This window comes from Musca domestica, unplaced genomic scaffold, assembly GCF_030504385.1.
Source record: "Musca domestica strain aabys unplaced genomic scaffold, Musca_domestica.polishedcontigs.V.1.1 13, whole genome shotgun sequence".
In the NCBI taxonomy this organism is placed as follows: Eukaryota; Metazoa; Arthropoda; class Insecta; order Diptera; family Muscidae; genus Musca; species Musca domestica.
The window spans coordinates 7475751-7498215 of NW_026712172.1; the positions used below are offsets into that span (position 1 = coordinate 7475751).

The following is a 22465-nucleotide window of genomic DNA, read 5'->3' on the forward strand; positions in this document are numbered from 1 at the left end:
ATATTGCATTTGACTATTGAAATAGTCTTTGTCTATCGGCCGAACGAAGTGACATAGAGACGGCTTGATCGAGTTATCTTCGTTATCATTAATATTACAGTGTCTCCAAACCGAACCGAATGTACTTAAATGCCGCCTCGAATTTAAAAGTGCTCAGAGTTCTCGGGGACGTCTTATTATCGCAAAATATATTCACTGGAACGGTTCTGTTGACTAGTGAATCGATGGCCAAGATATCTGCCCCTTCTTTCCTTTGATCCAAAATCTTCATCCCCTTGGTCTGGGTGGCAGGCCGGCTACTCTTCTCAGGACACGTGTAGGTAATTACATCGATTATTAATTACAATCTTCTTCGAATTCGATGCAATAGAAAAACTACATCTAAAATGGTGGGGAACCTCATCTGAATGGCATGACTATCTATACAAACGATACCAAATGAATGGAAACACTAACGCAGCCATCTTCAAGTCATACAGCAACTTATGACTGCATTTATTAAGTGCCTATTGTTTTTCGCTAATATCTGATGAGATTTACATTTATTCAAATTTTCTAAAATGCTGCATAACGTTTGTTTGTTTCAACAACAAACCAAGAATGTATGTTGGAAAAACAAATCAGCTGGATAGGCAGTCATAAAAATGTTGTAACAGTTGATGAAGTAATAGCCGACCGTTATTCTTAAGTTTCTTTTAAACACATATGCTCCATAACCCGGCTTACGTGACCTACGGTATGTTAAGTACCATTTTAAAAATCACACCACCACGTTGGTTGCCGTATCATCCATATCAACTTCCTTTGAATTTACTCATAATGAAACTTGTGCTTTTAACATGCAAAAAATAATATTTTTAAACGGGAGGATAGGTGTATTGATGCTCACACCATGCTGCGTTTAAGTATATTTCGATATCCCCTGAAATAAATGGAAACAATGTACAATTTTTTAAATCATTTCCTTATTGAGATAATTTTATTTACATGACTTATTAGTTAAAAACTTATACTATTGTAATGTTATAACACTTTTATTTATTTTGATGCATTTTCAAATGTTGATTTAAACTTTTTCTAGCCTTAAAATGTATGCCACATATTTTACACATAAGAGGTCCAAAAAATGTTGACGTTGATGGTTCCACTGCTGGTTTTATTGCAGTTGTTGTAGGGCTACTTATGCTTACTGTTGTTTTTAATCGTCTATTGGGGACAACATTGGCTGGACTTAATTTGTATTTTTCATTAGAACTACTTTTATATTCATTGTGGCTAAACATGTGTTTTTTCAGTTCGTATGAATGGAGAAATCTCTTATCACAAATTTTACACTCTATACTAAGATCCTGCACGTGTTTCTTAGCATGAAAAACATATGAGTTTAGTGAGCGGAATTGTGTGTGACATGTGGAACATGTGAAGGGTAAATCACCTCCATGAATGCCAAATTTGTGAATTTTTAATGTAAATGGACATTTTACTTCGAGGTTGCATTCGGAACATCTGAAGGGGCCAATGTGTTTCGAAAGAAAGTCCATTTTGTTATAAAGGACGTCCGTTAAATGTTTTAAGTTAGTATTTCTCATTCGTCTTAGTTTTTCTTTTTGGAAGTAATTGTGTAGGCATCTTATATACTTTTTTAAGGCGTTTTGGCTGACTTTGATTTTTAATTGTACTTCTAAGGTCCATAACATATTTTCCAGAGCTTCGTGACGGGGATTTGTACAACAATATTCAGCCAAGTCTGTATTCCAAAGAAAAGGGTATCCTTTATAAATATCTATTATTTCGATAATTTCTTCCTGGGACAAAATAGAGGGGTGCTCGTCGATTTGCAATATGTTGCCCTCTTTTGGTGTATCCAGAAAGTCCAAATACTCAAAGTACCAACGCGGTTTGCTATATTTCGTTGCTTTGGTATCGGTAAGACACATCAGATATTCTCTATACTGCTGATAAAAATATTCGAGTATGTTTGCCACATCTTCTGAAGATACATTCAAATGACATTTGCTATTAATATCCCTCGTCAGCTTATTCCAATCACTTTGTTGTAGGGATTTTAAGCCGTTATCCTCTGCATGCCCCTTCAAACCTTTTTCCTGTAAAAGTTTTTTGTACGAAGTTATCAGGGCAATTACATGTGTTCGCGATTCCATAAATTTTGCCACAAATGAAGGTGTGGAGTCATCTGTTGTCGTTTTCTGTAAATGAAGAGTATTGGTTTTATTATTTATCGGCCGGACATTGTAAGAGCAAATTGAATTATGTATTTTTTAATGATGTTTTCTGTTAAAGTATTCATTGTTTGAAAATTGTAACATAACAAAGTCATTTGGAATACATTTAGAATATAACAGTTATATACCTACGATAACATGCATGAGTAGTAAGTAGTGCCCTATTTTTGGAAAGAATATAATAGCATTATCAGTGATCTCCGATCCATACTTACGTCATCATCATCCTCGGATTCACACTCCTCCACAACTTCGTAGACCTCCATCATCTCATCGTTGCCTTCTTCCGCTTCATCGGTACTACTGCCATCTCCCGTTTCTGGTACTGCATTTGTTTCTACTTTCAGAAATCCAGTACACTCATCTAAGACTTTATTCGTGTCATTTAGATTTGTTGTTAGACCTTTCACGGTTGTTTCTTTTCTCATCATTGAGGTGGCCTCAAATTCAACATCTATTATAGGCTCATTTTTCACAACAACCGCTGTATCCTGAAAACAATAGAATTGTAGTTATAGTCTAGGACATTACTCTAGAAACTATTTACATCAAGAATGGTAAAGCTGCTCTGTGGCAATAGCTTCTCAGCCTTCACGTTCTTTGGTATTGTTGATTCGGCCTTCACGATTGGCTTACAATAGTCCTCAATGTGAAAAATGAATGATTCCAAAAGTAGAAATATATCGGAACACTGATGACACTTTAAAATATAGGGGGTTTTGTTGGAATGAGCAGGCGACTTAAAAATCTCTCCACAGATCAGATAATCGGCGTATTTACTATCCATTTTCAAAAAACAAAATTTATATTTGGATCTAAATGGTCAATTGAAAACAAAATTCCATGGCCCAATTATAAGGTCTTCCTTCGAGCGAATTAGTCTAAAAGCAGCTTTTATTTTACCAGATGAAATGTCAAAATTAATGCTTGAGGCGAAAATAAAAATTTTCGCCTTGACAGTTTGCTGTCAATTTTTTGTATGTAACACATGGTAGAAAAATACAGGTAGACGCAAATGCTGGGACAATGAACTGACAAACTGACTTTGAAATTAAAAATGTTGAATGAAAAAATGTTGATATTTTTAAAAACTGTTGAAAAATACATTGGTGTCGTATAAGTAAACTTAAAAAAGTAATTATTAAAAAAAAAACATTTTAACATTTTGTTGACATATCAATGAAGATATGTAAAAATTTTTTAATTTTTTTTAATAAGTACATTTTATAAATCTTCTTATATAACACCAATCGTAGATTGTTGATATTAATTTTTCAGTTTTTTTTTTAATTTCAATAATTTTTCATTTAATAATTTCAATTTAAAACTTGGTTTGACAGTTCATTGTCCAAGCAGCTATGCGATGTGACTACCTATATTCTTGTACTATAGTTTTGAAGTTTGTTTTGGTTGCAGCGAATTCAAATTTAATTGACAGTTCGTGTGGTAATCAGCTGAGCTGGAAGGGGACTTGGAACATGGGTCAATTGAAAACAATTCTTTGTTTATGTGGTGACTAAATAACAAGGCCGAGTGATTTTTCGATGGCGGCGATGCAGCGAAAACATAGGTGGCACTGTTGACAAAAAGAGCTATTACAATGTACTATTTTTTGTCCTTGCAACAATGAACTGTTTATATAAAAAGTTACTAGAAAACCATTCTCATGACCAATAATAGTAATGGGAGATAAAGAGATTGGCTTCGCCGTCTTGCTGTTATCTGGTAATAATGAAGAGACTACAGAGTCACACTCAAATTCTGGCGTCAATGTTCCTTATAATCTCACATTAGGTGTGACTCTTAACTTTTCTAGTAAGAAATTAAGTCAAGCTCATGGTAAAAGAATTGTGGTTGTCGCATCGACACAGTTGCGGGGACAATGAACTGTCAAATCAATTTTGAAATTGAAAATTTTGAATAAAAAAATATCCAAATTAGTTAAAATTGTTGAACCTTAAGCTGCAAGTACATAAGAAGCTTGAAGTCATGGCTAGGCATATTTTGTAACATTTCATAAGGGGAGTACAGAGCCGCGCTAAAATCCTGCCGTCGTTATCCATTATAACTTGACATTAATATGCCTAGCCTTGACTTCAAGCCTTTTATGTACTTGCACCCTTAAGGGCTAAGTACATAAGAAGCTTTCACAAAGAGATTACAGAGCCGCACTAAATCCTGCCGTCGTTTTCCATTATAATTTGACATTAGTATGCCTAGCCATGACTTCAAGCTTTTTATGTACTTGCACCCTTAGATTGGCGTCGTATAAGAACACATATAAAAAACTACTTAGTTTTGCAAAATACATTTTAAAAATTTTGTGACGCTATAATTGACATTTTAAGAAAAAACTTGTACTATTCAGTATAGATACAAACATGGGACAAACATACAGACATGTCACAAAATCGTATCGAAATGGTTTGAATTTCGTATTTCAAAATCGTTCATTTTTGTTTTAGATTCTTCAGTTTTCTTACGATTTAGTGAACTACGATTTCAGTGTAAATATGGCAACATTATATGGTAACATTAGGGGAATGAAAGAACGAATGAATGAGGAATCAAAACAAAACCGATGATTAGAAACATTGTAGAAGTGTAAATATTCTGTTTCGAAGTGTTTTATAGTGCAAAACAAGGTAGATGTACTAGGTAATCGCATCAGCCCAGCTGACGGCACCATTAAATGTCAAAACAAATTGTTGTAATGAAGAATTCGCCCTAAATGAATGCAACAACAAATTTGTTTATGTTGTCTTCCCTAAAAATACCTTTTTATAATATTTCAAATAATTTAAGAGCAAGTTAAGAGTGAAACCAGTAAAAAAATTAAAAGAAAGTGAAGGAAGGAGGTTAGAATGGAGTGAAGCTTTAAGAATTAAGTTAGCCTCAACATCTAAGATTCCCAAAGCACATCACGGGAAGTAGTGCAAGAATTCGACATTTGTCATTTGCAGTTCCGGAAAACTTTCGGTTTAAACCAGTAAAATATAGTCATTATAAGTTTCTTGGTTTAAAACTATCGCAATACAACAATTAATACTTATTTTACTCTTATTTGTTTTACAATAAAAAAAATTATTGCAACGTTCGTTTACGACGAGAGGCACACAAAATAAAATGTAAACAAACACCTCGTTTCTGATTGGTTGAAACAAATTTGCCGATGCCAATTTTGACATTTGAGGGGACCACAAAAGTTGCTTTGTTGTAGCAATTCGCCGATGCGGTTACCTGTTAGATCTACCTTGGTGCAAAAAGAAGCATTGCAATTGATTCCAAGCACACTGAGCACATATTTGTTGAAAGAACCACCACCAGTTTTTGCATTTTCTTTTTTATTGTGACACAATTTTTTAAAGTATACTGACCATTATGACTATGTATTTTTCCACTCATTGCAATCTTTGGTAAGAGGTTCCGAGGAATTTAGTTTTTCGGCAAGTTGTGACCAACTTGTTTCGGCAAACACTCGATCACTTTTGACATAGCTCCACGCTAGGTCTTAGTGGCTCTCCATAAAATCTAAAATATGAAATAATGATTAATTTATTAAACCACATTCCACAATACATATTTCACATATTTTATGATAATTACTTTTTTGTACAAAGTTCTTTTTTGAGCATTCTTTTTGTTTTGTTTTTTCTCTTTGCATTAATTTATTATTCGTAATACCACATTGTTTGGTTTTTTCAAATTTTTGTTTGAAGATAAAAGTTATTTTCAAGAAAAAAACGATGTGGTAATACTTTGTTAACAATTGGCTTCGTCAATTGAGAAACCATTAAAATTTGCTATTTCAAATAAAAATATAAAAAATGGAAATTCAATTGTGTATTTGTCATTAAGACAACTTGTTATTCATAGTACAGTGAAAGTGTAAGGTAGAGCTGTCAACTGATTAAAAATTTTTAAGTGTGCCCGACTTCTGCCAATTTTGTGTATGTTATTGATTACATTGAAAAATAAAAACAAAATATTTTCTGACGCGTACATTGCAGGGTGCGTATTAAAAATATTTATCAGTTTTGGTATAGACTTGAAAGATTGAACAGTTTAGATCATATTTTTGAAAGAACACCCAAGTATTTCAGTCGTCTTTTCTTACTCATTTTAAAAATGAAGAAAATGTGAAATAAATGAAAACAAATTGTTGCATCTGAATTTGAATAATTCTGGCAGGACGTGGATATTGCATTAGGGCTGTATTTTTAAACTTTGCGAAGCTTTTCTACCTTCTTATTGTACCATGGTTTTCATATTGTTTGTGTATATGATATTTAACTTTTATAAAAATATAAAATATTCAATTTTCCCACTATGGTAAAATTTTTTGTACGTCCGTAATACCGAAATTCTCAAGGCCCGTATCTTAGAAACTACCAAATAAAAATAATTTTTACAAATTTGAATAATTTTTCATTTAAAAATTGCAGTTCCAAAATTAGATTTTTAAGATTAAGGCTGTTATGAATAGTTTAGAGTAGTCAGTATAGGAGTAGTATAGGAGTTCTCTCAACAATCAAAATAAAAGTGAATGAATTTAAAAGAATTAAAAGATAGAAATGTTTTAGTTGTTTTTTTAATTGTACTCAGTTTAATATTCTTAACGGGTTCAAAATGACGACCTAAAGCCGACCGATTTCTTCCTCGAGTTGAAGGAACTTACTCCCGCGGTTCATTTAATGAATGTGTCCAGCGGTTCAATTTCCTCATGTCTCATTCGTAAACAACAGAGGTTCCTCGGGGATTTTGCTTTCTCGTTCTTTTTATCAGGCATTCCTTTTTGATTTCGTATTTGTTTCGTTGGGGACGTCTTTCATTTTTGTTTCCCACACGCACTTCACAAGCAAAGCGAATAGAGCTTCAGTGACATACACGCATTGGACATTGGTTGGACCTTGTATATATATTGGATAGTAAATACGCTGATTATCTGAAATAATACAAAATTAAATAATACTGTAAATAGAATTGGTTTATGAAGGAATTTAATCTAATAATATATCTGGGAACAGCACGAAATACAATACTCCCATTATGGATGACGTTGTTAAATTGGAGTACCTTGTGTGCGGGGAAATACTGGCTCCAATTTCCGTCAATGCGAAGGAGCAATTCTTCTTGAAATGCCTGGAATGCGATGAATATTTTACGATGTTGGAAGAGTTTATAATGCATTATCAGTACTGTCATAATGATAAATTTAAGATGACAATGCATTCTCCCGACACGAGTAACGCCCAATATCAACGTGAAGTGGATATACAGTATGCAGATGAATGCCAGGAAGATCGTGACATCCATGAAGAAAATGATGTTGAAGAAGTCAAGGATGAAAATGAAGAAAATTATGAAGCTGAATATGCGTTGGTCAATGAAAGTCAAGATAATATCGACGAGGATTTTGGGGAGGAAGAAGTTCACAACTTTAAAGACAGTGAGGGAGAGGATGGAAGTGGTGATGATGATAATGAAATTGGTGATAATGAAATTGATGATAATGAAGTTGATGAAGATGCTGAAATTGAGATGTATGACGAAGAAAACGACAAAGCTGACGATGACGACGAACTACTGCAGGACGCCGACGATAGCCAAGAGGAATACGACGATGAAGGATCCCAAGATTTTGATAGGATTGAAACATCTAACAATGATGACGAAGTGAGTATATATTTTAATTCTTGCTTGGAAAAGTTAATTAGGAACACTCTATGTATTGGAAATATTCTTTCCATGTTAGAGCTGCACAACAAACTTTAAGAATATGTAATTACAAATAACAAATCGAGTTCGCGGATGAAGGTCTTGCAAATTTAATAGCCACTAGTAGTTGAAGAACTTATACAAATGTAAAGAGGTATTTCTTATTATATATTACATACCTATTCGACATCATAAGGGAAACATTCTCTGCTTTTATGGAGTTTTTCTACCGCACTTGTTGCGTTGATCATTTTGTTGCAGATGGCCCTAAGCAACTTTGCATGGTATTGACGGTGAGCCACCGCTAAATGGAAATCAACTACATTCGGAAGCATCCCAATGTCCATTGAGTACCGTAACAAACTGTGAGAGGCATTTATACCTCCCCTTCCCATTGAAGGGGAAATTATGCAGTTTACTGTTGGCATCTCTTTTGGAAAACAGTATAATCGGTGATTTATTGTTGTTAGGCTGGGCAGTTGAAGAGGTGCAGTGTGTCACGTGGCACTGCACCACACTGAGACAGGTGTTCTGCGCACTGCTGTCAATTCAAGCCCAATATGAATTGAGACTGATGCAAAATCCAGATCTCAGTTGTCTCAAAACTACTCTGGATAGCCGCAGCACCTCTTTTTCTCTCACTCAATATTCTGCTTTAACTGCTGTGACCGTAGAGTGCATACTATTCCGTCTTGTTTGATAGGCCTGTTAATTCAGAGGCACTCTCTTATACCAATGTATCTCTATCGAAAGCCTTAATTGCTTGGGCGGAGGTTTCCTATACACTAGACGGCATTTTATTCTGCTGCAGACCTTCGCCTTGTCAAGTTGCGGTTCTGACAGCACTGAATGCCATTACGTAGCACCACATCGGAGCCGCATAGTTTACCACAGGCGACCTACCTCACTGTAAGAGATCATAATAAGAGATAATGTCGGCCAGAGACTTGAGAATTTTGTTCCTACTTCTAATCTTGTGGCAGATAGTTGTGGTATGTGCCGACGACTTAAAGTGGTAATTGTGGTCGGAGTTAAAACACCATCCAGCTACGAAAGTGTGGTCTTCGATTTTTTGGCAGATATTTTCGTATTCCTTGCAATGAAAAAAGCGTTAAGATAAACTAGGTAATGGTTTATATATCGCATCATTCGCGTACTCTATGAACTCAATGCCGCCTGGAGGAGGTAAAATGCCAGAAAGGTAGAAGTTAAACAGTTTCGGAGATATCATCACTCCTTAACGAACCCCCCGCTTCAATCAATGGATATTCAACTTCTTATTTCCGAATTGCAAGTACGACTGACGTCCACTCATGTACTTGATGATCCAACGTTTAAAACCTGGCTGGATGGCGGTGTGCACGATGTCCTCGAACAGTGTAGTATGCATCAAAAGCTTTTAATAAATCAAGCGCCTCCATAACTGTTTCCTCGCACGTCCTCTATTTGAATACGATAAGACGGTTAGTGCATCTTTATCGTACCTTGCAAATAGTTGATGCTATGAAGTTTGAGTCATCTACAATGTCTCGTCTCCAGTACTTCTTCATCCTTCTCTTGTCTTTAGTAATCTACGGCACTGTTTTAAGATAAGGATATAATGTAAATTTTGCCTTTGACTTTCATTTTAATTCTGGTCGAACAATTTGACTTGTAAGTTCTTCATGCAGACCTAATGCATCATCTACGTCCACCCTCCTTTGAGTTCTGTCTACATAGAAGCTTATTGGTAGATTAACAGAATTATGGCTCTCAGATGGATTCAGAGCGTTTCTCTGTCAGTTAATTCACCATAGATTGTTTTTTCTTTATAACAACATAGCTTCAAATGAAAATTTTCAAGTCATTTTTTATCGCTAACTCCATTTTTAATTTAAATTCAAATAATCTAGGAAGTACTACTCTTGTTAAGTTACACTAACATAATTAGTATATGGTTTTAAGTTGTTAAAAATACAGTGAACATTAAAAAAAATATTGTTAATAGTTAATTAATAATTTATCAACAGATTAATATGCAAGTAATTTGCGCCTTTGATGCTACGATTCACAATTTATTTATTAGGACAATAGTTGAGATAATAGGTATAAAACCTAAAAAAGTTTTAGGACACAATAAGCAGTTTTTTTCGAGAAGGGCCTCTTGATATTTGTACTACTTGGCAATGAAAAATGAAAGCCGCCAAAGACCACTATGTGTTTCGCCGTTAGTTAAGCGGTGCATAAGGCATATTTGTTGTGGATGGCTTAAAATAATCTTAGTATTATTGCGATGGAACATATGCCTATTAAAAATAAATGTTTTCTCAACAGTAATATTGTAATGTAAGAAATTCATTAGTTTCATTTTTTTAAAATCAACCGTTGATATTTGTTCTGTCATAAATTTGACCGCCATAACGAAAGTTGTATCAACATAATTATCACAGAATAACGTTACCGTTTTGCATTCGCCAACCTCTTTTTCAGTTAATAGGCGAACATAGTGAATCGGAATCATTTATTTGTGAGTTTCTAAAGTCTGAAAGTAATTACAAGGCTTTAATAAGAGCATATAAAAATGAACCTCGACTTTGGAATCACAAGCAATTCCCAAAAGTGTTAAACAATGATGATCGAACTTTGTGCCTAGAAAGGATTACGTTGGACATTAAAAATACCCAAAACATTGAACTAAGTACTAACCAAGTCGATATGATAATACGTCATATGCGAATATCCTATTTAAAAAATGTAAAACGCTTCAAGTCCGCTGGGCAACGATTAGCTGCAGCAGAGTGTAATAGTGTTCCTTTGTGGTATTTCAGTGCATTGTCGTTTATCGAACCTTTTTTGAATAACGCCACTGCCTTCCAATCCCATTCACATAGAACACATTTAAAGAAAGAAAATATTATACAAATTCTCGAGATATACAAGGAATTCCCACAATTGTGGAATACCAATTTAGCAGAATATGTATCTTCTAATAAACGGCAGGAAGCGCTTCAGCAAATGACAGAGGTAGTACGCAATGAAATGGACTTAAAAATCAAAGAAAGTTCGTTGAAAAGATACTTGGAAAATATTCATGCCCGTCTATATAAAGAAAAATGCATTATTAATTACAATCAAGGAAAAGTAACCAAACAAAACTCAATTTATTATAATCATATGGTGTTTCTAATTGATCACGTTGGCCCATTTAACTGTTCATATTGTGAGCGAAAGCATAAAAGCCCGCTCTATTTAAAAGCCCACATCTATCAGCATCATCATAAAAATGACCCTCTAACATGCCCAATATGCGGTAAGAAATACGAAAAGTTGATTCCGTATGTTGCTCATGCAAGGCGACATATGAATGACTTACCGGATGAATGCAAAGTGTGTGGAAAAAGATTTATAAGACTTCCTGAACTTCGAAAACATATGCGTACCCATAATGGCGAAAGACCGTATTGCTGCGAATTGTGTGGTGCTTCATTTACGGCGTCCTGGTCACTTCTGTCCCATATACGGCGTCACAAAAAAGCATATACAACATATTGTCAGATCTGTTCCAAAGGATTCTTTACGAAAGATGAATTGAGGTCCCACATGGCGACCCATTCAAATGAACGCAACTACAGCTGTAGCACATGCGGCAAATCTTTTAAAGTTAGAAAAACTTTAAAAACACACGAACTCTCACATACAGAGGAGCGGAATTATTCATGTCCGAAATGTGGAAAGAGATATAAGAATAAAATAGGAGTAAAACAACATTTGAAAAAACATCGTACTGATGTGGATAAATGACATGTATATTTACATTAAATTGATTATCCCTCAAATAAAATTGACCGATTTAATTGAAATCTAGTAACATGAGTTGTAGATTAATAGGAAACTATGAAGGTAAGCCATGTAGTACAAAGAGATGTCATCATGAAAGACATCAGGAGCCTAATTCGATAGTAAGGAATTGTTATTATTCAATGTCAATTTGAAAATTTGTGGCGAATAAAATCGTATGCAACAATTTTGTTACAAAGATTCAGAGTGGATCTTCAATGTCCCGGGGGTTCAGAAAAATTTCACCAGATGTCATCAGCGCTGGAGACGATCGCTTTATACAACAACCAAGTACCGGTGACATTTTCAGTTTTATACAACTTTAATCTAATGACAAAGTAAACATTCCCACCAAGAACATTTAATTTGATTTGGTTATAACACTCGGCAATTGAGTGAAAACAACTTCTGCCGAGAAATTTTTGAATTTGGTTTTGACCTCTTCCCCTAACTTATAGATTAATACATGTCAAAAAAATATGTATAGAAATTATTAACTCCAAGAAAATACAATTAGTGAGTCAAAATGTATATAGTATCTTAAAATAGCATTTTTGTTTTCAATCACCACACGACGAATATTAAAAAGTTCTGTGTAATTATTGAGCACATTATTTGGACTATTTGTTTTTGAACTTCCAACAGTTTAACAGCACTTAACTTGAATTTCAGGAAATAAGTAAATTTTGCTATATTTTATCAATTTTGATAATATATGTTTTACTAGATTAGAACAATAATATTGCTAACACAACTGCCAAAGATATTCCTTCATTCCAAATTTTTAAGCTTACAACATTTTATTGAACCACATTTTTGGTCAAAACAATAGAAAAACTACAGCACACTTTATATGTTGATAAAACTTTCCTCTCCTAAACACGACCTAATTATGTTACCGCTTTGCATTCGTCAAATCTCTTTCAGCTAATAGGCGTACAAAGTAATTCGAAGTCGTTTATTTGTGAATTTCTCAAGTCTGATAGTAATTACAAGGCTGTCATAGAAGCATACCAAAAAGAACCAAAACTGTGGAATCTCAAAGAATTTCCAAGCGCGTTGAACGATGCTGGCCGAAATGCATGTCTAGAGAGAATTGCGTTGGAAATGAAGAAATCACAACATATTGAACTAAATTCATATGAAGTTGATCTTATTATACGCCATATACGATCGACTTATATGGAAAATTTAAAACGTTTCAAAAGTGCTGAGCAACGAGTAGCTGCTGCAAGGTGTAATCGTGTTCCTATGTGGTATTTTAATGCATTATACTTTTTGGAATCCCTTCTGGGTGATGGCCCCGATGTCAAATCTTCAAATCGTAGGCATCTAAAGCGGGAACAAATTTTAAAAATGATCGCTATATACAAGAGATTTCCTTATTTGTGGAACACGAACTTGGCAGAAAATGCATGTTCCAATAAGCGACAGGAAGCTATTCAACAAATGCAAGAGACTGTACGCATTGAAATGGGTTTGATAATAAAGGAATGCTCGTTGAAAAAGTACTTAGAAACGATTCATGTTCATTTTCGTAATGAAAAATTAGGTTTTAAGGATCGACGAAGGAGACGTAAAACAAAATCAATATATTACAAACATTTGATGTTTCTAAACGGTCATGTTGGACCAATTGACTGTACATTTTGTGGCGTAAAATATAAAAACCCTTTGTCTCTCAAAGTGCACATCTACCAGAACCATCATCAAAATGATCCCCTTAAATGTGCAATTTGCGCTAAGATATATGAAAAAATTGAACCGTACATTGCTCATGTTAGGCGACATATGAGTGACTTACCAGATGAATGCAAGGAATGTGGCAAACGATTTATTAGGGCTGCAGATCTTAGATTACACATGCGTACCCATACCGGTGTGAAACCGTATTGCTGTGAAATTTGTGGCGCTGCATTTACTATATCTTCGGGACTTCTGTCGCACATACGAAGACATAAAAATGAATACACACATCATTGTGGGATCTGTTTGAAAGGATTTACAACGAAACACTCACTGAAGGAACACATGTCTGCTCACTCAAATGAGCGCAAATACCGCTGTAGCATATGTGGTAAAGCTTTTAAAAATAGAAAAACCCTCAAAATCCATGAAACTACACATTCTAAGGGCCGTCATCACCCTTGTCCCTTGTGTGGAAAAATGTTCAAGAACGATGTTGGAGTAAAACAACATTTGAGAACACATCGAACCAATGAGACTTCATCAACATCTCCGTTTATTTAACTAAATGCAAAATCTTTTTAAAGGAAAACAAATTTCATGAAGCTTTTTTTCGGTTTATAATGAATTGAATTTATACTTTAATGTATTAGTATTGATATAAAACTGTAATGCTTTTCCTGTATCATTAAATCACTTAGAAGAAAGCAACAAAAAGTCATAACGGAAGATTTGATTAAACTGCTGTGATTTAGATCGTACAAATAGCAATATTTTTCTGTCTAATATTTTCCTCAAAACATTAAGTAGGAAAACTTGTAAACACGACCTTAATATCTGAGAAAATAATGTTACCGCTTTGCATTCGTCAACTCTCTTTCAGCGTATAGGCGAAGGAAGCAATGCGAAGTCATTTATTTGTGAATTTCTCAAGTCTGATAGTAATTACAAGGCTGTCATAGAAGCCTACCAGAATGAACCTCGACTATGGAATACTAAAGAATTTCCAAACGTGTTAAATGACGCTGAGCGAAATGAATGTCTAGAGAGGATTGCTTTGGAAATAAAAAATACACAAAAGATTGAACTAAATTCAAATCAAGTCGATCTTCTAATACACCAAATACGAAGGACTTATATTGACAATATAAAACGTTTCAAAAATGCTGAGCAACGAGAGGCTGCTGCAGAGTCTAATAGAGTTCCATTGTGGTATTTTAAATCATTATCCTTTTTGGAATCGATTGTGAATGAGGGCACTGATGTCAAATCTGCAAATCGTAGACATTTAAAGCGAGAACAAATCTTACAAATGATCGATATATACAAAAAATTTCCACATTTGTGGAATACTAATCTGCCCGAAAATGTTTGTGCCAATAAGCGACAGGAAGCCATTCAACGAATGAAAAAGACTCTGCGCATCGAAATGGGGCTAAAAATTAAAGTATGTTCTTTGAAAAATTACTTGGAAACAATTCATGCCCATTTTTACAACGAAAAGTCTAATATTATAAATCAAGGAAAGGGAGGCAAACCCAATTCGACATTTTTTGATCGTATGCTTTTCCTAAATGATCATGTTGGACCATTTATATGCAAATTTTGTGGTCGAAGACATAGAAGTCCATTGGCTCAAAAAGTACACATTTACCAGAGTCACCATCAAAAAGACCCCCTAAAATGTCTGATTTGTGCTAAGATATATGAAAAAACAGAACCGTACGTTGCTCATGTCAGGCGACATATGAGTGACTTACCGGATGAATGTAAAGAATGTGGCAAACGATTTATTAGGGCTGCAGATCTTAGATTACACATGCGTACCCATACCGGTGTGAAACCGTATTGCTGTGAAATTTGCGGCGCCGCATTTACGCTATCTTCGGCACTTCAGTCGCACATACGACGACACAAAAAAGAATACAGACATTATTGTGAGATTTGTTTGAAAGGATTTCCTACGAAACATGAAATGGAATGCCACATTCCTACTCACACAAATGAGCGCAAATACCGTTGTAGCATATGTGGCAAAGCTTTTAAATGTAGAAAAACCACTAGAATACATGAAACTACACACGTGGAGGGCCGACATCATCCGTGTCCACTGTGTGGAAAAATGTTCAAGAACGATGTTGGAGTAAAACAGCATTTGAGAACACATCGAATCAATGAGAACACATCAACTAGTAGCCCTCTTATTTAATTAAATTAAATTAAAAACCGCGTTGTAAATGACTTGGAATGTTGTACCAATAAAGCAATTGATCTAACAAAATTAAAGGGTAGTCTAAATTACAGGATAATAAGGAGTAAATAGACTGTGGTAAGCTTAAACAAGATTAGTCTACGAATCACAATAGCATAACGATGCAAAATTAATCAAGAATCAGATATATGTATGTAATTAAAATATGTGTACATTTCTGAAACAATTAGAGCTTCATAGGTATATTACTATTATTTTTTTCGAATTCAGTAATGAATTTAACTAGTTCAATCATGGGCAAATTTCTGAGGCACTAAATTTTTCGAGTAAATACTACTGATTAAATGCAGGATGAGATAAAAAACTGCAACAAAGTCAAACGTCATATTTTTTACATTTTATTGAATGAAGCAAAAAATATCGGAAATAGCATAACATTTTAGAATTAGTTTAGATTTGTTCGAATTGGTCACCTTTGGCACGAATTATGGGATTCAAACGGCTAATGAAACCGTCACACGCTGCCCGAATGTTGCTCTGCGGTATTTTGGCCCATTCCGGGTGAAGCGCTGGCTTGAGGTGATCGACACTTTGGTATTTTTATACCCTCCACCTTGGAAAGGAGGGTATATTAACTTTGTCATTCCGTTTGTAACATCCTTAAATATTCGTCTTAGACCCCATAAAGTATATATATTCATAATCAGCATAAAATTCTATGTCGATTTAACGATGTCCGTCTGTCTGTCCGTCTGTCTGTTGAAATCACGATACAGCCCACATTATTTGACGTAGAGCGCCAAAATTTAGCAGAGCTATTTACATTGTGTCTAGGATGGTTGGTATTGAAGATGAGATATATCGGTCCACGTTCTGGTATAGTCCCCATATAACGGTCCCTCCCGATATTCGGTATTTTTATGATTTATGCCACATTTTTTCACGGATTTGTCTGGAAATTTGTATTTGTAGGCCATAACGGGTCCCTGACAATCAGGTCCCTGATTGCATGTATAGGTCCACGTTGTGGTATAGCCCACATATAAAGGTACCTTCCGATATTCGGTATTTTAGTTTTTTTGCCACATTTTTTCACTGATTTGTCTAAAAATTGGTATTTGTGGGCCATAATGGGTCCTAGTTCGTGTGGCGAAACATTGTAATTATAGGTCCACGTTTTGGTGTAGCCCCCATATAACGGTACCTCCCGATATTCGGCATTTTAATGGTTTTTGCCACATTTCTTCTAATGTTTCTTTTACCCTAAGGTGGAGGGTAACTTACTGTTTTTTTACTTGTTTAGTGCCAACCTTGTTTTCAAAAGTACTCCAGATACAATAGTCCAACGGATTGGTATCCGGAGATTTTGGTGGCCATTGTGCTCTGGAAATGAAGCGAGGAACCTCATTTTATAACAATTCTTGGGTGGCGCGTGCTGAGTGCGTTGTTGCTGAGTCCTGTTAGAATGTCCAAGGTCTGCCGCCAAAATGTTTGCGTGTCCAAGGCTTTAATTCACCCTCCAGAATATTTTCTCGATAATATTTGGCATTTATTCTGATGGCCAACCGAATGTGCACATTAACCTTTTGCCGACCTCTTGGCAAGTCAACACCATCATTTTGTTTGTTTACAAACTGATGGACAACAAATGTTTTCTCATCGGAGACTGAGAAAAGCAAATTCGGCAGTTCACCACTTTCGTCCAAGCAAAGCAACTCTTTAGCTCTTTTGATTCTATTTTCTTCTGTGCGGTGTAAGTTCTTGCACTCTTTGGAATTTCAATGGCTTTACCCCGAGCTCATTTTACAATATTTGCCGAATGGAATATTGCGATATGTTCAACTCACGAGCCTTTTTCCGGCTACTGCGACGCGGGTTTCGATCAATTCGCTTCTTTACTTTTCGAACCATTTCTGCTGATGTTGCTGTTTTCTTCCGTACAGTTCCTTGACGTCGGGCTACGCTACCAGTACCACGGTAACGAGCAATGGTACGAGACACAAAAGATTTATTCACATTAAATTGCTGGAGTGCTCTAACGATAGCGACTTGTGGATTTCCAGCCAAATATAAAGAAATCACACTATCACGCTTGAATTTCATCACGAATAACTTTTTTTCTGGAAAATTCTCATCAAAAAGATTTTGCACGCTTGTAAACAATATAATGAGCTGTCACTGGAATAATATTAACAGCTGTCGGACGAGAGGCTTTGAAATGACATCAGTCTGAAGTTGTTTGCAGTTTTTCCATCTAAGCCTGTAGTGTTTTCGGAAATTAGCTATCGGTTCAATTGACAATATGACTTAAATTAAATGTCTGCATACATCACATTTTATTATTATTTTTTTTTTGTTTTGTGTTATTAATAAGTTTCATTTAAATAAATTGTCAAAAAAGTTATCTGTGAAAAAATTAAATTCGGCGATGTGGTCTATATTTATGATTCTACACAGACTGCTAAGAAACTCAGTGGAGACTGAGCAACGATTTAATTTTAATTTTTGTTCTATTGCATAACTTTCGATAGCTTTGTTACAAAAATTGAATAATTTTTTTTTTTGCTGGAAAGTAATTAAAGACCACTTTTGGAAGCGATTATACAAGTATAATTTTATTAAGCTGCTTGGTACCTTCCGTTTGGTACCAAAATTATATAACTCATATTCATGATTAAAGAAAAATTTGCATAAGCCCTGTAAATTTCGTTTTGGAAATTAGTTTAAATAGCAAATAAAAAGCCTACATTCCCTCAAAAATACAGCAAACAATTTTTCTTCGATTGTTGCAGGACCCATTAGATAATGAAATCGCAGATCGTAATAATCCAGATTACAGAAATGAAAATCACGATATTGCAGCTAGTGATAGCATAAACCACGAAACATCAGATAGCGATACTGTTGATAGCTATAGTACTCACGATGAACAAACTTACACAACAACAAAAGAGGAAACTAAAAAAGCCAGGGCCGTTGTCAGCAAGTTCCTGGAATCTGACAAAAATTGGAAGGCTTTCATCGTAGCGTACCAGAAGGTACCACAATTATGGGATCCGAAACTTTTTCCAAAAAGACTTAACAATGATGAACGAAATTCTCACCTTAAGGATATCGCGAAGGAAATAAAAAGTGTCCTTAATATAGAACTGGACACAATGTTGGTCGGTCTTACAATAGTCCGTATACGTCAACATTTTCGCATTAGATTAAATCGCTTCAAAACACCTGAAGACCGACAAGATGCAATCGAAAAAAATATTGTCCCTAAGTGGTATTTTGAGGCGCTCGCTTTTCTGGAACCCAGCATGGAACATTTATCAATTGCCAGCTTTGATTCTCAACGAAAACATTTGAAACATGAACAAATTCTACACGTAATCAACATATACAAGAGGTTTCCCAATTTATGGAATACTAATTTGGTAGAGAATGTTTGTTTTAATAAACGCCAAGAGGCCCTGGAACAAATGGCAAGTGTTGTACGGCGAGAAATGGGCCTGACAATCAAAGAAAATTCCCTGAAGAAATATCTGCAGAGTTTACATTCGCATTTTACCAAAGAAAAAGCACAAGTGCTCGATGACAAAGAGAACAAAGTAGTTGATTTATTATATTATTATGATATGAAGTTTCTTAAGGATCACGTTGGACCATTTTTATGTGAATTTTGTGACCGTAAACTTAAAAGTCCGTTATGTTTAAAGGTACACATCTATCAAACTCATCATCGCAATGATCCCCTCAAATGCCCAATATGCAGCAAAGAATATGAGCAAATTCATCCATATGTCACTCATGCCCGACGTCATATGAACGATTTACAGGATGAATGCAAGGAATGTGGAAAGAGATTCATAAGACTCGCCGATCTCCGAATGCATATGCGCACCCATACCGGCGTCAAACCGTACTTTTGTGAAGTGTGCGGGGCTTCGTTTTCGAAGCGGTATTCTCTAACTGAGCACAGTCGACGCCATCAGAAGAAATATAAATTCTTTTGTGATATCTGTTCAAAGGGATTTTACGAGAAATCCCACTTGACCAGACACATGACCAGTCATTCCAATGTACGCAACTACTCCTGCAGCATATGTGGCAAAGCATTCAAGACCAAGAGACACTCTGAAATACATGAATCTACACATGCCGATGTTCGCAATTATCCCTGTCCTCTGTGTGGAAAAATGTTTAAAAATAAAATTGGAGTTACGCAACATTTGAGAACGCATCGCAAACATATGGAAACAACATTGAATCCATTTGAACATCAAGTTCAGTTGTTTTGACTTTCTTTTTTATATGATGATACAAAAAAGCAGTAAAAGTAAAATTTTAATTAAAAGTTCGTTGGCGTCTTTATTATACATATTGAGTTGCATAATTAAACAAATGCGTTTTTATTGTTGTTGATATCAGTAGAGCTCGAGGAGTTGAACATAAATCAACAAAATAGTACATTGAGTTTATGATGCCCTCAAATACAAACCATTTGTTTGCAGTTACGATATCTATATATATAAAAATCAATTGTTGTTTGTTGGTAACGGAATCAGTTGGAAACGGTTGGACCGATTTGCATAATTTTTTGTACAAACGTTCGTCATACCCCGAGTTAGGTTTAAAAAGAAAAAAATATTGACCACGCGTCCTTTTACGCCCACTATTACGATTTATCTAAAATCTTTATAGTTTCCAAAATAGTGAAGATATCGGTTTGAGAATTATTACACGAGATGCCGTTGGCTTTCCATCCAACCCTAAGTACTTATTTAGGGGCTGAGGAACGCGCCTACTTTTAAATCTATCTCTCTGTATGTAAAAGAAAGTTGTGTTAGTTACTACTCTTATAACATAAAGACCGGCGGTCTGATTTTAACGATGTAGACAAATTCGGAATTGCCTCTTGGCAGAAAAGAATAAAATCCAAAAAAATCGCGTAAAAATTTGAAATTTGAACATTTCTATTTTGACTTTTAAAATGTACAATAGTAATGTTTTATTGCATATTTTTTTTCCATTTTGACTTACTATTTTCGAATGTACATTTGTAGTGTTTTTTTTTTTTGGAATTCTAATATGATGTGTAGGTTTTTTGGGTAGTATAAAGCGACAACGGATAAAACTGTTATTCATAGATTTTATGTATTCATTGGGTAATACGAATAATATTCTTTTCAGAAGAGAATAAGATATGAAAATTCTAAAATCGAAAATTTTTCAAAGGACCTCTTAAAATTTTGAAGTGTACATTTCTTATTGTTTTCAATTCTTAATGAATAATATTAAAAAATGAAATGAGTGTGCAATACGATGTTAAATGGCGATCTTACATGTATAAAATTGGCATCTAGCTTTCAACTCCAGGACCTTCAGCTGGAAGATGAAAATTACCGAAAAAGCGTTATGGGGTTCATTTCAAAAAGTGGACCTGCTTCTTTCATAAGGCAATAATTCGTCCAATAAGAACTCAAAATACAAAATACATTGGGACTACAATCAGTGAAATACCGACTATAAAGGACGCAAAATTGTAGAGCGAATTCCTTCCAGAAATTCTTCCTAAACATTCAAGATACCTTTAATCGCTTTGGCAGGTCATGATATGGGTCATAACCCCCGATAACGGAACAACCCGATTTCAAGTATATTCTACAATTTAAGAAAAAAACCATCCTTGCAAAAAATCATCACGTTTTGGTATCACCATCAAATGATTTAAGGTATTTTCGGGGTCTTGGCCACTTTTTCGATTTTTTTGGCCCTTATTTGACATCTTTGTTTCTAGAGGGAAGAAAACCTCTTCTCACAAAATTTTTATTTTTCGGAAAAGGGCCCATCTCAGTCTTGAGGCTATCTGGTGTAAAAAACCCTGGGGTAGAAAACCTTCTTACAGATAATTATCCACATAGGAATTTATTTAAGTATAGTCCCCACATTAGTATACACCCAAGTCCACTTTCCCAACCAATGTGTGGTCAGAAAAGAAAATTTGGTATTCTATTGAATTTGTAAACCCCAAGAGAATATTGGTTGGGAACGTAGGTTTGGGATGTACGTCTATAGGAAATAAACTCCGAAATGTCGGAAATTGTAGCAGAAACATCAAAAAAAAAAAAATACGTAATTAGAAAGTAACGCGGGACCGAAAATTTTTTTAATCGTCATTGAATTATACTATGGTGAAAAATGCGGACATTATTGGATCTCCACCGCACAATGACAAAAAAATTAATGCCCATCTTATGGCAATGGGAGCAAAAGAGTAATTTTTTGGCTATTCTGACAACATTCTGCTTTCAAGTATGTGGTGGACAAAACTAAATACCACGTAGTACAGGATTTTAAACGTTGGAAATACAAATTCCAAATTATAGATCATTTGAATGGGAATGTTAATTTTTTAACAATACAAAATTGAGCTGAATTTTCATATGGGCCTATTATAGATGTTCTTTATCACATAGGTATTTAACACAAAAATTTATTTCTATTTAGTCATGGAGTCATTGGCTTATAATCAAGTCATTACTTATAATCAAAATTGGAGTCATTATAATGAAGTCATTACTTAAAATCAAAATTGTGCCGCTTGCATAAGTGAGATCTGTGATTTATTAGGCTTTAAAAAATACGCATTAAAGACTAAAAGGACGGGCCGGCAACGCGGACCGGGCCAGCTAGTTCTAATATAAAAACAAATTTTCCATAAACTTTCAAAATCTATCAAGTTTAAAAAAAACTATACACAAAAAAAGTTACAAAAAAAAAAAAAAAACAAAACGTAATT

At 34.8% G+C, this 22465-nt stretch overlaps 2 protein-coding genes across 2 annotated transcripts in view; one reads left to right on the forward strand and one right to left on the reverse strand.

The window, feature by feature from the left end:
* Positions 1–948: 948 nt before the first annotated feature.
* Positions 949–3149, reverse strand: LOC131800833 (transcriptional repressor CTCF-like). Its single transcript, XM_059118595.1, has 3 exons — positions 2791–3149; positions 2459–2734; positions 949–2207 (listed from the first exon to the last, which is right to left on the reverse strand). The coding sequence occupies exons 1-3, from the start codon at positions 3028–3030 to the stop codon at positions 1035–1037; spliced, it is 1689 nt and encodes a 562-aa protein (XP_058974578.1). The 5' UTR covers positions 3031–3149; the 3' UTR covers positions 949–1034.
* Positions 3150–6938: 3789 nt separating this feature from the next.
* Positions 6939–22465, forward strand: part of LOC101893369 (uncharacterized) — a 42234-nt gene continuing 26707 nt past the window's right edge. Inside the window, exon 1 of the mRNA XM_020037065.2 lies at positions 6939–7919. Within this exon, the coding sequence (XP_019892624.2) occupies positions 7293–7919 (627 nt within the window). The 5' untranslated portion in view covers positions 6939–7292. The remainder of the gene's footprint in view (positions 7920–22465) is intronic.